Source organism: Buteo buteo, chromosome 9 (genome assembly GCF_964188355.1).
Source record: "Buteo buteo chromosome 9, bButBut1.hap1.1, whole genome shotgun sequence".
Lineage (NCBI taxonomy): Eukaryota > Metazoa > Chordata > Aves > Accipitriformes > Accipitridae > Buteo > Buteo buteo.
In genome coordinates, this window is record NC_134179.1 from 10683473 (window position 1) to 10699590 (window position 16118).

Genomic DNA, 16118 nt, shown 5'->3' on the forward strand with positions numbered 1-16118 from the left:
CTTCCCTGAGGGCTACATCATTATATGGTAGGTGGAAGCTATGTGGTTTTATCCTGGAAAGCAAGTCAAAGGATACACACACAAAGCAACTATACTATTAAACTTGGCAGGACTATCCTTGCACATACTTCTGGTTAACAGAAGAAATAGCTGTTTGGTTTTAAGAAACTCTTACACCAGCTGAATTACAGAAGCAGGCCTCACTGTGCTAGACATTGCACATGCACATGACAATAAATAAAACCAAATAAAAAAACCCATCCCTTGTTGAAGTCATCTAGATGGGAACACGAAATATGAAAATGAAGATAGTAGCTTTACTATACCAGTCAAATTGCTGGTTACTCTCCTCCTAATGTCACTATAATGGAAACCGTGTAATAGAAAAAAAAAAAATAATCACATTCTACCTTTGACATACCTAGGTTATGACCACCTCCCTTACAGCTTTACTGACTACATTTGGGAAGAGAAAGGGTCCTGCACCTCAAAGAAACACTGAAGATCAGTGGGAACATATTTTAATAAATGAAGGGTGCAAATGAAAGTCACCAGTGGCAGTATTCAAGGACAGCTATATTTTTTCCCAAGTCATGCTGCATTCTGTCCTTAAAATCCACACAACTCCTCTGTACGAGCCTATGCATACATAGCAGCACACCAGAAAACTCGGCAACACAGAAAAAAATCTGAGGATTGTATCTGCTGCTTTAGAATTTGTATACAATGCGAATTAGAGGGTCTGCATGTACCCACTGCAGGATAAAAGGTACGCTCCACAGAGTGAGCCGAAGCAGGTATAGATCACTCCATTTAATCACTGCCTACTGCAGCCGAGGTCAGCTTGGTGAGGGTGAACTCTAACGCAGAACAGTTTGTGTGCTCCTGGTACAGCTTGGGGCATCCCTGCTGACCTCTGCTTGACACTGTCTGGCACATAAGCGAACTGTTCATGAAACCTCTCCTCAACATTGATGAATTAAAACCAAGTCCTATAAAACTAAATGGAAAACCAAGACTAATTAATTAAGCTGGCCCTTCACAGCATTTGCATATGAACTGAATCCTGCCGAAGTTGCAGGCAACTGACACACAAGGAGACATCTTTATTTACTTTGGATGCTGGTCTGTGGCCGGTCTGGTGGATTTAGTATACGGGTTTCTTGTAAGTGCAGTTTAACTTCAAAACGCAATAGTCTCTTCCAGGAAAGTGATACATGACCTCCCTTCAAAAGCAGGATCTAGTGCTGCTAGGATCTAGGGCTTTAAAGATGAAAAGCAATATCTTCTCATCATAGTCTCCTGGTTAATCTTACTTTGGACAGCTAGCAAACAAACAAAAAAAAAGTGCATTACTTTTACCATGTACAACCACCTCAAATTCTTCTTTGCGCTGTATGTAAATTTAGGTAATCAGAAGATTTAAGCAGTAATCTCTCAAGAAGAACTGTAGGTTTTTCTACCCGCGTAACAGGGAGTACAGGGAGTAGCAAAAAAATAAAGTGTCCAGGAGAATGTAAGTTCTACTGCAGTCCTCTTGCTTGTCTTCTTCTGCAGCAAATATTTATGTTAGCTCTTAAGAAGGCAGGCTGCTCATACACAGCCAGTGACTTGCATTACATGTAATTATGTCACAGTCTCTTATAACGATGATACTGAATACTCCTAAGTATGTAACTAATAGTCATTACAAAGATTTACTTCCTAAAACACCTCCAGATACATAAATAATACATTTTAATGGGCCATCAAGTAGTCCATACATTTTCTCTGTTGTTATACTGACAAAAAGCAGCACCGTGGCCTGTTGTTGCAGATAAAAGAATCCTTACTATTCTTTCCATACTTGCTACAGGCAATGTTACTTTCTCCTTCTCTTGGAAATAGAATTTCAAAGTTATTTGCCTCAAATCTTCACTATATCAAAGCCTTAGATTTTAAATATGAGAACAGAATATTTTCAAAATTTCTAGATTGTGAACTTCAATTCTTCAGTTATACATTAAACTCATACAACAGAGCTGAAAGTAAATGAAACTGTAGCTCTCCAGAAAAGAGGGAACCATCCCAGACACGTGGCTATCCATGCCATAAGTCACCCTGCCACAAGCTGCGGGCATCAAATTGATTTTGCCCATTTCACAGCAAGACTGAAAGTGAACTAATTTGAACCTAAGTTAAATATTTTGAATTCGATAGTTTTAACACCAACTGCTAGATGCGAAACTAAAAAAAAATACTGGATGTTTAAATGGATATTTAACATGCTCACAACAAAGTTCTCCTGCATCTGAGAGGACCCAAAGTATTCATGACATAACTAGACAATGCTTTTATCAAAACAATTTGTTCTCATCTAGTAGTTTCAAGTACTTAAGACATAACCTCTAATATTCCAACCCATCATTAGATGCGCACTGTGTGTTACAATGCCTTCTCTTTGGAAACCAGGCCTCCCAGAGACACCAGTCCTCACTTCAGAGCTCTGAATTAATCATCACTGATAAATTAAAATAACTCTTTGACACCACTTCTCAGCTACACTACCCAATTCTCACACAGTTAGGTCTCCTCTACTCTAACAAAGAAGAAATATTTCAGGAATTACTGTGCTCTTTGCCTTACTCTCCAGAGGTCAGAGAGTAGAAAAACAAATCAGCTCTAGAAATCCCACTTTTATCCCTACTTTTCAAAGCAACATCAAGATTTGGTTGATCCTGTCCCTTCCATTCTGTTCCGCTCAAACCTTCCAGAGCTCCAAAGAACCTGCCTAGAAAAAATTCTGTTCACCCATCACACAGGATCCCTCCTCTTAAGTCTGCTGCAAGCTTTCGTCATCATCTGTCCTCCAAATGGTGGAAATAAAAAAAATCTCCTTGGCGTATTGCTACACAGAAAGCTGCCAGAAGAACAAAAAAAAGTAGGCTTTACAAAAGACAACAGCACAACTAACCGTTAAGTCCTGTCACATATGCAAATAAAATGCATTGTGACACACACACCCCCCCCAACAAAATTAAATTCAGGTTTAACAACAGGCCTTTTTTTATTATTGTTCCTTTTTCTGATTGAGTCCCGAGTGTCATGCCCACTCATAACCATGACATCAAATTATTATCGAAATCCTGCATCTTTAAAACATCTACAACGTACCAACATGATAATAGCAATGAAGATAAGAATGCACCATCATGATAATAAGGCACTTTGGCTTGTTCATTCGCACTGTTTTAACGGCCTCAAGTTAGCTCTTGTATTTTGAACTAAGCAGAAGTGGAGCCAAGGCACGATCGCAATCCGCACACAACACATTAGTCATGCCGGGTCAGCTCCTGGATCAGACCTCGCAAGGAGGGTTTTGGCACTCCGGCAGCACCAGCAATTGTTCGGGTGGGGGTGGGGGGGGTGGGGGCACGCCCTCCACTGCAGCGGTTTTGGAGTCCGGAGTGCCCCAACGCTAAGGGGTGATCCCCTTCGACAGGCCCCCGGTGACAGCTAGGGCTGGCTGCGGCCACCCAGGAGGCACACGCAGGACGGGAGGTGGACATTCTTCTCCCAGGACTGCCACACCTACAGCGGCAGGCGGCCCGCACCGCCTTCCGTCCGCTTCGCTCGTGTACGCTCCCTCTCGGGGCTCAAGATCCGCCGCGGGGAGCCGGAGAGCGGCGGCTCCCACAAAGGGCTGCTGGCCGCAGGGCTCTGCCCGGCCCGCGGAGACGCCCATCCCCTCACCTCCCGCCTGGCTCCCCGCCTCCGTGAGGCAGGCTTCGGAAAAAGGGAGGGAGCGCTGCTCCGCAATTCCTCGCCCCTCCCAGCGAGGTGGTTTGTTTGAAATGAGTAAGATTAAAAGCATCTGTATTTCCCTCCTCCCCCGCGCTCCCACGGCCGCAGCGGGCGCCCGCCGCCGCGGGGCCGCCCCCCACGCCCAGCCCCCCTGTCGGGCCGCCCCGCGGCTCAACCCTGCCCGGGACAACGCGCTCGCCGAGGGGACGGGAAAGCGGCGGCTACGCCGCAGGCGGGTTTTGCGCCGGGGCAAGAACCGGCGGGACCCGCGGCCCCAGACGGGCGGGAGGGCGGCCGTTACCTCAGGCTCTGCCCCCCGCAGCCCCCCCCACCACCACCCCCGGCGACGCGGCCGTTGCCAGGCGGCGGCGGCGGCCTCGCCCCCGGGCGGCCCATGTGCGAGGCGGGGGCCGGGGCGGCGCTTCTCCCCCCTCCCGCCATTAGCATGAGAGAGATGGGAGGAGGAGGAGGAGGAGGAGGAGGGAGAGAGAAGGAATTAAAGGGAAGAAAAAAAGAAGAAAACAGAAATAAATAAATAAAAGAAGGGGGAGGGGGAGCCCTCGTTTCCCGCATGAGCTGCGGCGGGGCCACGGGGAGCGGGGCCGCGCCCCGGCGCGGCTGAGGGGAGGGAGCGATGCCGCAGGAGGCGGCCGAGGGCCGGCAGACAAAGGGAGCCTCCCGCCGGGGCAGCGGGGAAAGAGAAGCGGAGCGATTCGGGCGGAGGCGCCCGGCCCCGAGGCCCGCCGCCCTCCCCGGCCCCGAGGCCCGCCGCCCTCCCCGGCCCCGGGGCGGAGGCACTCACCGGCCGAGCCGGAGGAGGACCCTCTTCTCCGGGGGGCGGCGGCGGGCTCGGACTTGGGCGGCTGGGGCTGCTCCTGCGCGGGGGACGGCGTGGTGGCGGAGGAGGAGGAGGAGGAGGAGACGGCTCCCGGGGGGCTCCAGTCGGGCTGCGGTGGCTCCGGAGCGGCGGGGCGGGGCGGCTCGGCGGGGCCGCCGAGGTCCAGCAGCTGCGGCGGCCGCTCCTGCAGGGCTGCGGCGGGGGCGGGAGCCGCGGCGGGCTTCCTCTCCATCACCTCTAGCTGCTCGTCGAAGTCTTCGTCCTCGTCCTCCTCTTCCTCCTCCTCTTCCTCCTCCTCCTTCTCGTCGTCGAGCACGAACTGGTAGTTGAACTGGGGCTGCTGCGGCCGCGCTGGCCCGGAGGTGGAGGAGGAGGAGGAGACCAGGGGCGACTGGTCCAGCTCGTCCATGGTGCCTGGAGCTGGCGGAACAATGAGTGCGCGGCGCTGGGGCTGTGCCTCTGCCGGCGGCGGGGGGGGGAGGGCGAAGGCTGCGCTGCCGCTGCGGGACCCAGACTCCACGCCCTGTTGAGTCACCGGTGGGGGAGGCGGCGGGGCGCGGCCGCCCGCCCCGCCCCGCTCCGCTTGCCGCGCCGAGCGACGGCGGCGACGGCCAGTAGGAACGGGAAGGGGCGGGGCGCCGCCAATGAGGCGCGGCCGCCTCATGAATATGCAGCGCGGGGGGCGGGGGCGCGAGGGACGGCGAAGCGAGGATGGAGAAGTCGGGTAAAGTTCAGCGCGGAGAATGCGGGGTGGGGCGGGGGCGTGGGCCGGGGGCGTGGACCGGGGCCGGGGCGGGTCCCACCTGCGCGCCGCCCGGGGGCCTCGCGGCGGGGGCGGTGCTGGGGGGGGAGCCCGCGGCGCCCCCTGCGGGACGGGTCTGTGGGGGGGAGCGGCCCCCCGCGTTAGCGGGGCGGGGGAATGTCCCTGGGTCCCTCCATCCCTCCGCGGGCCGGGCTGAGGCAGCAGCGTGACAGACGTCTTGTGAGTGCGTGTCGTGATTCATCACTTTCCTCTGCCAGGACTAGTCTTACTTTTTTTTTTTTTTTTCCTTTCCTTTTTTAAAGAGCGGCGGGAAGCCCTTACCTCTCTCGAAAAGGGGAAGGGCGTCAGCGGGGACCTGCGATCAGCCGCCGCCCGGTTTCTCTCGCCCTGGATGTGACTGGCGGGTCCCGAGGCATCTCCGGCGGCTCCGCAGTGCGGGGCCGGGCGGGGGCGAGGCTCCTTCCCGCTCCCGCTTCTTCTCCTCGGGCATCGCGCAGGCCGGCGCGGGCGGGAACGTCAACCCCGGAGCTGGGAAGCGGGGCCGGTCAGCGCCTTCCTCCGAGGGGAATGGAAGTGATGCAAAAAGCTTACGGTGTCTGAAAAAAAAAACCACAAACAAACAAAACCCCAAAAAACAAAAACCAACAACAAACAGAGAGGAGGAGATGTTTTCAGAAGAGGCAAACTTGTTTAACCGCTCCTGTTAGTTTAGGTCAGCCACCTGAGCAGATCTAACCATCCCTTCAAATGTGAATTTTAATTACGCAACTTGTGCGGGGGAAAATGGCAGCTTGTTCACAAAGCAAAAATTGGCACATACCTCTGCGCTGAGCTCTGGTGTGGTCTCTTGCCTTCTGCTCAGAGATGGAATGCTGGCCAAAGCCCTTAGGGTAACACTTAATTTAACTAAAATGGCGTCTATTTGGATGCAATTTCCACCCACAAAGCTACCACAATAAAGCCAAAAGGACTTATAATTCCGTATTTAATACCATTCCAATGTTAGTATGGATTTTTAACCCACAGATTATTTATTCTCCGACATGTGCCTGTATAAAGGGATTATTAGTTCATGAAAATGTTCAGAGCAAGCAAACTGCAAGTTGAGTGAGGAAGAGGAACGACAACCCTCCTCTTACTTCCCTTCTCCCGTGTAGGATGCAGTGTACGCAAAGATGGATATTCAGGTGAGCCATCCTGTCAGGTGGAATGACTGACGCCCTGGCATCAGGAGGAGTTCCCGAGTGGGCTCTGTTTAGCATACCCGAATGCGTGGAGGCGGTGAGGGGGCAGCTACATTTCATACTGCAGAGGGAGGAGTCTCTAGGGTGAAACTGGGGTTAGAGCTCCAGCATTTGTTCAGTCACTTTCTGAAAAACAGAATGAAAACACATGAATGGAGGCACTCTAAGGGGTCCCAGCACCAAGTCCCCTCTTGTCACAGAAAAACATATCATATTCTTTGCACAAACTCTCTGAACCCAAGTATTTGAGCATGGGGTGGGTTGTTGCTGCTATGTGTATTGGGAAGGCTATTCTAAAATACCTCATCTTCTAAATAACTGAGACCGCCTTCTAATTTCCAGTCTTAATGTGCTCAAGGCCAGTGTACATCCTTTTCCCTTTAATTTAAATTGTTCTTTTCTCTGAATTTTAATTTCTAACCTGCTTAAAAGAATACACTTTGTCCAGCCCTTGCTTTTTTAAGCTAAAGCTAGAGAAGCTCTGCTGTCACCCTTGCCCTTGCTCCTCCAAGCAGCCTCTCCCTGCACCCGATCCAGTCTCAGTTTGGGCATAGGAAGTTCCAGATGAGAATTTTTTCCAAGAATTTACAAAGTTATCAATATTCCCTATCTCTGCCAGAAATGACTAGAAAGAATGTGAGAAGTATTTATATATATACAGTGAAGGCAACACTGTTATCCCGATGGAGATAAAAATTTCAGAGCAGGTGAATAAGCACTTAACAACCTGTGAGGTCTCTAGACTTCATTCTCTTCCTCTAAGATTTTATATCTTCTCTTGACAAATTATCCATGTATATTTTCAAGTCAGCCCTTTTTACAGTGATATAAGGGAGGTTACAGTGGCAGCGGGATGGATGGATTAAATTTCATGTATTGTTGAATATAAAACATGGAAGTTCTGGCTCAATTCTATTCCTAGTTTTATTGTTACACCTCTGTTACAGCCAGTGGACCACCTGTGCGTAAACAGAGAACAGGCTCAGTGGCTCCCATCATCCTTACTGAAATTTATATTACACTGCTTAGGACAGAGCGTAACCCAATGTTCAGCTCAGTTAGCTTAGGTATCAAGCTTGAACTTCACCTAGATGTCAATTATCCCTGAATGTTATTTTTGATGTGGTAGAAACAGTGGGTCCTGACATGGCAGATCACAGCCCTAGATCTCTGCTGTAACTCCATTACCAGCACTTCCACTTCACTGAGCCAGTAATTAATTTGGTTCATGATTTAAGATATAAACTGAAAGCTTCAGTCTTCTTTTCACTTACCAATTGCTCTGTCTACCCAGTGTCTTACACCAGCTGCCACAGTGTAACTGCAGGCAAAGAAAATCTTAACAATGCTTCCTCTCTTTTCCTACCAGCTAGTCAATTTGGAGAATGTACATGGGGGAGAGCACTGAGTTCTGGGTAATGTAAATTCTCAGAACATTTTTACTCTTTGAAGAAGTTTAAAATACTAAATTGCATTAAGAAATGAGTAACAGTCTGGTGATGGCTTTTATCTGAAAAAAAAAAACCAAAAAACAAACAGGCCAAATTTAATTACCTTATTGATGAATAGAGGTCTGTAATCTTCAGTGGCACTTTACCCCATTCACAATAGATGACTGGGCCTGAATATTTTACTAAAAGGAAAATTCAGCTTTTCTGTATACTCATTTATTACATACCAGGAAAGTAAATAGACTTTTATTTTTTATTGTAAATCTGCACTTGTTGTATAGCAAATAAAAAAAAATTGATTGAATAAACTCTTTATAATTTCACCAGCCAATCTATTTTTCACATCTCTTGGTTAAACAAGAAAATGGAATTTTAACATTCCATTAAAATATACCCTAAGGCAATGAGGTAATTTTAAAAATTTTTAAAATTCTGAGTACCGACACAGCACTGAAACTAATTTTAACATACCTTACTGCAGTGATTTTTGGTCATCTACAAGTAGGAAAAATCTATATATAGATTCCGCTGATTTTATCAGAATGCTTGAAAGAGAATCCATCATCAGTTAAAGACAAATGAAAGGGTTTTTTTATTTAGAGAAAGGAAGTGACTAAAGGTCTTGGAGGGAAACAGGAAGGGAGTTCCAGATAGCCTGAGCAAGTCAAATTAACAGGCAACAGGAAAATACAGCTCTCCAGTACTTAAATTATACTGCAAAACAACCTTTCTTTTAGCTGTTCAGAAAAAAAATTTACAATTCTTACATGAAGATTGTCAACAAGTAGGAGTACTTTGCAGATATTCAGCAAGTTAATTTACAAACTTAGTTTTCATGAGATGTTTTCATATAGCAAACTTAGGAAGAAAAGCATTCAGCACGTGAAAGAGAAACACCACTTAGTGTGTTTCTGAATTTCCACAGCAGTGCTGGCAACGGTTATGTACTGGTTGGATTTTCCTCTGTCTCCTGTGACCTTCTGCTTGATTTTACACAGAAGTAATACGATATCACAGCATATCGTAGACTAGGAAAATAATTGTGATGGGACAAATGCAGTATTATCACTTCACAGTGGGATCAAACAGAAAAAAAAAACATTTGGACTCAGAGAGCAATTTAAAAAGATGGACTTAAAATTGCAAGGATGGTTGGATTCCTGTCCCTCCTTTTAAGCTTGAAGTACAATCCTCCAGGTTTCAGGTATCATGTCTTTATCTCTGGAAGGATAAAACTATGGGATGCTTTTGTTTTCAGATGATGCCTGTGCTGCAGTGCCTTGGGCATCAAGCATGTTTACGTAGCAGGCTTGTCTTCATTTGAAGACCTGCTGTACTTCTTTTCAAGATCAGTAGTGGGATATTGTGACAAAATCACTACTTAGTTTATTAATACAAATGCAGCATATGGAGGGAAGAGTGCTAAAGCAATAGTACAGAGGGATTATCATCTCTTGATGGTAACTGAGTCAGGTTCAGCTTTATCAGAATCTTTTGTGGGGCCTGCCTTTCAGCCTGGTCCTCTGCAACAATTAACATTTTCTTGACAGTAGCTTTTTAAACCTTTTATGTTCTTTAGTGTTCAGGGCACTTCCTAGTCTGGAATCATTTCTCACATCCCATAGGCTGACTTAGATGGAGCAAATTTTTCCACTTTTTTTTTATGCCCCCAACATCATCTCAATAAATCGAAACAGTGCATTTCTACAGTAAATGTCCTAATAACCACGTCGACATACAGTATTCTGATTCAGATCTGTCACAAAACATTCTTTAAAACTTCCTTCAGCCAGCCAGCCGGGTGCTGAGCCAGTCCATCTGCATAAATGAGAGTGGTTTAAGGACAGCTCTAAATTACACCAACTGCCACAAGTGAAAAGTTGCCATTAGCTGTAGCTTTAAATTCCTACATCCAGGTAATTTCTTCCTAGGCCACAACTTGGTCTGTTTAAGCTTTCATTCAAAGGAGCCAAAGCTGATGCATAACATTAAAAACGATGTTACAACAGTGAACAAGAATATATTTGCTCACCATTAAAATATATCAGCGTTTGAAGTGAATCAAAGCAACAACAGTGCTCTACAGCAAATGAGACTATGACATGAGAAATTCACCTCACTAAAACTGCACAGGAATCCACTGGTAATTGGATTTTGGTCTGACTACTCTTTTCCTTGGAAAGAACCATTAGGTCTTAAAAGACAATACACAGTTAAGATACCAATTTTATGTCTTACTGATGTATAGGACCTTAAGCAGTGGGGTTCTTCCACACCCAAAGATGACATTGTTTACACTGAAGAGAGATGAGACTTCTGTGCAAAACCCTCAAACATTTCCTGTAGCACTTCCACGTTCCTGGATAACCTTCTGTCTAAATACTGACCCCAGCAAAGGCTGCTTAGCTTATAGGACTAACAAGTTCCCAACAGAGAGATAGTATGGATTTAAAATAAATATTTTCCCTGAGGTCCTTTCCTCTCTGCCTGGTCAGAGGGGTGAGGGTTGGACACTTTGAGGGCCATGCAGTCAATCAGAAAAGTTCTTAAGTGAAAATAAAGACTAAAGACTTACCTTCCATTATTATAATGATACAATATATTCATAACAAAATTGAATCAAATGTGTCCATTCACATGTTAATAATAGTGTATTAGGAAAAAAAAACCATGGGAATGTGGCAGAATGATGTACACTAAACGACTGTTAATACCACTTTCTAAATTCATCAGGTCACTGTAGAAAATTTAAACATACATGAGTGCGAAGCCTTCTGAGACTCTCCGTGACCATTCCTACAATTTTCTAAGGAATTAGAATTAATGGTGAGAATTTTTCAAGTTACCCAGAATACAGGTAACTCTCCACTTGAGGTTTAATATTGCTACTCTTCAGCCCCTCAAACTTTTAAGAAATACAATTAAATTATTCACTTACCAGTTTGGCCATAATACTTTACACTCCTGAGGAACATAAGGGCCACCAGCTTCATTGGACCTAGACGCAAAAAATCCATTCTCTATTAATACCTCCTGCAAACAGATCAAGGTAGTATCATAACTACTTTTTCTAATTCATGTTCTCCCCTCCTACTTTTAATTTAAACATGAATGCTTAAAATCAATATCAAGTTTAGATCTCAGCATCCCTAAATCTATACCCATGGACATGTCTAAATTCAAACCTTTAAGCCTTAATACTTAGTGTTGGTTTTTTTATGGTTTTATTATAGTTCTGCTCTGTTTTATGTGAACATCCCACACACTGTAATTAAAAGTAATGAACGAGCAATGTTTGTTCCCTGTGTGCCTGGGGATTCAATGGAGGGAAGAAAGTCCACTGATGCCCAGTACCTTTTGGGTCATTTGGACTGACATATTTGTGATATTCAATTCCCAGGCAGTGAAGAAAGGAGGAATGACTCATTACATCACTAATTAGAGCATGGACAGAACAGTTTTACAAGTTACACCGGTAGTTTTAGAGCAGGAACAGAATTTGGATGGTATGTTCCAGGCGCAGAATATGTAACCTCTCTCTGTATCAGGGGTGCTCAACCTCTGGTTCCTTGACTTGGAATGTACAAGTGACTGAGCTGAATTAGCTGAACAAACCAATAGAGGAAAGTATGTTCCCTGCATATTTAGGGGAAGATGCAGGTGGCAAGAGCTGATCTGGCAGCTCCACCTTTCTGATTCCAGATGCTGAGCTACTGATGCTACTAGCTTGGTGTCTAGAATTTGCAACTCCAACAGCAAGAACAAACTATCTGAAATCATGGTATTTTATCTACATTATTTTAATAGCTTTTTTAAAACTTAGGAATTCATAAAACTTGTTTGGAACATAATTTGGAATTTAAATTGGTTTGCTTTTTAAAAGGAAAAGTGCATATAATTTAAATTAGAAATCAATTTTTGCTGGTTTTCAGCATTGATGTTTACCCACATAGGAAAGAGGCAGCCTGGTAACCAACATTCAGGGTTATTCCCTTGGCTACTAAATATGCCTGAGGAGTAAACAGATTGATAGTAGCAACATTTCCACCATTACTGTAGACAAAGTTGATGGCATTGTTACCAGCACTATGAAACTTAAATTTACAGGCAAAGTTTGCACTGGAAGCAACAGTACTGATTTTAAATGGCTCACATTTGAAAGGTACCAGCCCACCATCTTCTAGCACTTTGCTCACTGCTTAATAACTTGTCCCTTGTAACTGCTTTTACCAGACTACAGCATCTGGAGCCTTCACTTGAGTTACGGTGGTGTTTTGTGTTGCAGTGCATTTTTGACTTCCAAAAACAGAAGGTATGGCAGCTTTGGAAGACACCACCAAGACGGTGACTGCTGCTTCTTTCTTACGAGCGTTTAGGAAGCACTTCTTTTTATCTGGGTCAGACAAAGATAGGACAGCTAAAAAAATTTTCAACATGACTACCCTGCTTTCTCAGTGTCACATCAAGCTGATCATACAATGAAGCCCTTTACCTCCCCCACCTTTCCCCACATAAAACACTCTGGCTTTTGAATACTTTGAACAATTTCAGTTAACTATGGCAGTGGCAGAAGATTCAAGGATATTAAATTCCTGATAGTTTTGTAAAAATCAGCAGCTGGCTAAATTACAGAGAGCTGATGAGCTCTCCTGTGGAGAGGGAGCTGGGAGAACTTGGTTGTTACCCATGTCATTTGGGACCCATGAGCTAGTATGTAGTTTTTACAGGCATGTCTGTCTTTTACCCAGACAGCAAAAACAAAAAGGAGGATAAGAGAGATGTGAGAACGACTGAAGATATTCCAGGATAGAAATGCAAACAATGTAAGACCTGAAGCTATAGGCAACCTGAATTTGCTAGTTTTACTGGTTTTGGAACTAGTTTCTGACTGTTGTAGATAGGGGTGTATTTTAGGTGAGTCATGCCAGTGGCACTGTGGTGAAGGCTATCTAGGTGCAGCCACAGTTTTGGCAAGGACAGGGAAAAAAAAAGGAGATAAATCTTGTAGGCTGAATTCTCTCTGATACATCCTGTGAAGAGGAGTAGAAACAAAAGGAAAAGAACTTGAAAAAACAGTAAATGAAAAAGAAGTTACATTGGACTACCTTTATTCCCCAAAGAAAATCGGAAAGAAAGATTTTCTAGGGAATGATGTCTGGCAGGTATCACTTATTCTAAGCTGTTTTAAAATACATTTTTTTTTTCAGTGCAAATATAGTTTTACTCTTCTCATTATAAATTGTGAAAAACTATCATATTTCAGTAAAAACTAACTACTTGAATACCATGTAACATCTGCTCAAATTACTACTTCAGCACAGGCTATTAGCTAAGATTAACTGGCTTTATTCCATGAGTTAGAATCAGGTTGCTAAACAGTGCAAGTTTTAATGTATGAGCCTGGAAATAACTATAACTTGGGCATATCCTGGGCAGAAATGCTTGGGTAAATTGAAAAAAAAAATTGGTTTGGCTTTAGAGAGAGCTAGCTATATGTTATTTGTTTCTCATCCAAATCTTACCCACTTTAAGCTTTAGAAAATAAAATCAGAATTTAAAACTAGCAGTCTTTAAGATTTATCCAACTAAATTGACTTAACAGAGTTCTTGTAAATTTTGCATTGTGTCATTGTAACATTGAACAGATCTCTCTGATGGAGCATGTTACAACCTTCCTGAAGCTAACATAGATGAACTAAGATGGCAGGTGGTATCTACCCTCAAGAAACTTACTTCATTCTCCATTTCTCTTTGCCTGCAATTTTTATTTTTACCTAATCCCTGTTCACTCAGATTTTTCATGAGAATAATGACTTCCTTAAAATTTCTTTTTTTCCACAATGTCACCTGGCAAATCAGTTTCAAACACTATTGCTAAAAGAATAAAATCATAATGTTTCAACTGTCTGCTGGAAAGCCAACCTCACTGAGTGAAGATGAGCAGCTTTTTGATACTACACCAGTAGTAATTTCTTTTACCTAGACTACAATCTAGAGGAGGAACAAGTTATTAAGGCATACAAATATGTGCATACTTACAGGCTGCCACTGAACTCAGGTCAATTTTATTTATTCTTTCAGTCCATTGTATTCCTTACAGTGTAAAACTGTTTTGTAAGTATCCTAGTAAAAAAGAATGAAATTAAAACAACAAGCCTATTGCTTGTCATTTCAAACAAATTCTTTTGATGATGAGAGGACAGCCTCCTTGTTCCTATTAGTTAAATCTAAGAATTCCTCTATTTTGCTCAATAGCTGTGTGATCACAGACCATATACAGGCAGTTTCTTCATACTTCGACATGCTCATGTAACTGATGTGATGGTAAGATGTACCTCTGATCACTCATGTGGTCTCTTTTCAGCACTTATGCAAGCACCATGCTTGCCTTTTACTCTTGTCTCAGAGGAATTCTCAAATTTAGTCCACTTTTAGACAAATCCCCTCACTAGATCATCACTGTCATCATATTGCTGCTCATCTGACCTGGTTTAGCCCTTCTTATAGCTTGATGTTCATATAGTTGTTCAATAGTTGTACTGAACTCTTTCTTTGAAGCAAAGTATCTTTTATTATTCTTCAAGGATATAACAAAAAGAAAGGTTGTAAGACGCCAAGATGAATATGCATTTTATATTACCTAAACGTGACACTTCATCAAAACTTCTATCCTGGCTTTTCCACGAAGCGTGTGATGGTTACTAGCTCTGTAGACTCAGCCTCTCTGCCCTGATCTTAGGCACTTTTTTTTTTCCAAAATCCATTTCTATGGCTGCCCCAGGATGTTGAACTTGTAAAAGTAATTTATGTATCCCACTGTGAGATAAGAGGAAAGACAGATGGGAGCAGAAAAAAAGGGATGCTATAATGGACTAGACCTCCAGCTGCTGACCCACAGAATAGAAAGATCAGCACTGGCAACTGGCATAGTCTAAAACTATTAACGTTAGTTCGCTCAGACTAAAACAGCCCAGGACTGGTTAATTCTTACTTCTTCATATAGCATCCATCTAACTGCAACCAAATAAAGATAAACATATTATTCCTAAAAATAGTACAGGATATCATCTCCCATATTTTTCAGAAATAGCAAGTATTTGAACTGCTTTGACAATGAAGTCAGGTGCCCCCATATAAATACATAGCATATGATACATTGGTTCAATTTCAGATCATTTTATGGCAACTGAATGACATTTAATTTTTTATTGCATTCCTACCAATATGTAATTTTTAAACACACTGTTAGGGATTTTGTCTTCCTCTCTGCTTGGAAATTTCAGTTCAAATTATGAGTATTCCTTCAGCCTAAGTATTTATGCATTTATAGTTGTGTGTGGCATATATATGTATGTATGTATAAATGCATATGCAAAATGTGAACCAAAAAAGCAAAATATACTGTCTCTGGCCTGACCGGCTGTTTGGCTTTAATTAGGTTCATGTTTACCCTATGGAGTGCTTAGGCTTCCCGGTTAAGTATCAAGGCTCACTGCGTTATGCAATGTACTGACATGTTAAGAAGTCGATTCCTCCTACACATAGTTCACAAGACACAATACAACAGGTGGATGAAAGACATGTTGCGTGGGGGTGTTTTGGAAAAATGAGGTAACAACAAACCAAAGAGGTCAGTGGAAAAAGAGCAGTCAGTTTGCTACCTACCATTATTGGTTAGTTGATTTCTCTTGCAGATGTTTTGGATTTGCTTGGATTTGAAAGACAGATCTAGAAGCAAGCAGGGAAATATATACATGCATTGAGACAAAAAAAAAAAAAGAGTAAAAAAATATCTTCAGTGAGCTAAGAACAGCATCCCATAATACAAAATTTAGACACATAAGCAGACCAGAATATAACAGATAGCATGTACAGGCACTATATATTATATTATAGCTAAGTGCACACACCTCTGTGAGTTCTCCTCAGTTGTAAGCTTCTAAGGCAAAGACTACATAATCTCCTATTTACAGAGCATAAAACAACGAGCCCACAATCCCAATCTCAGCCCCTGTATGATACACAGATACTATAAATAC

General features: G+C 43.7%; 1 protein-coding gene across 12 annotated transcripts in view; it reads right to left on the reverse strand.

Annotated features, from left to right (window-relative positions):
• RTN4 (reticulon 4) overlaps positions 1-16118 on the reverse strand; it is a 74880-nt gene that overhangs the window by 42246 nt on the left and 16516 nt on the right. For 6 of the 12 annotated variants that reach the window (XM_075035358.1, XM_075035359.1, XM_075035349.1 and 3 more), the window contains exons 2-6: positions 15745-15807; positions 11018-11077; positions 6649-6754; positions 5706-5980; positions 4586-5041 (exon numbers count right to left, since the gene is read on the reverse strand). In XM_075035358.1, coding sequence (XP_074891459.1) covers positions 4586-5030 — 445 coding nt within the window. In that variant the 5' untranslated portion in view covers positions 5031-5041; positions 5706-5980; positions 6649-6754; positions 11018-11077; positions 15745-15807. Of the gene's footprint in view, positions 1-4585; positions 5042-5705; positions 5981-6204; positions 6755-8182; positions 8262-11017; positions 11078-15744; positions 15808-16118 lie in introns of all 12 variants that reach the window. The other 6 variants (XM_075035352.1, XM_075035356.1, XM_075035354.1 and 3 more) reach the window with 5 other exon arrangements.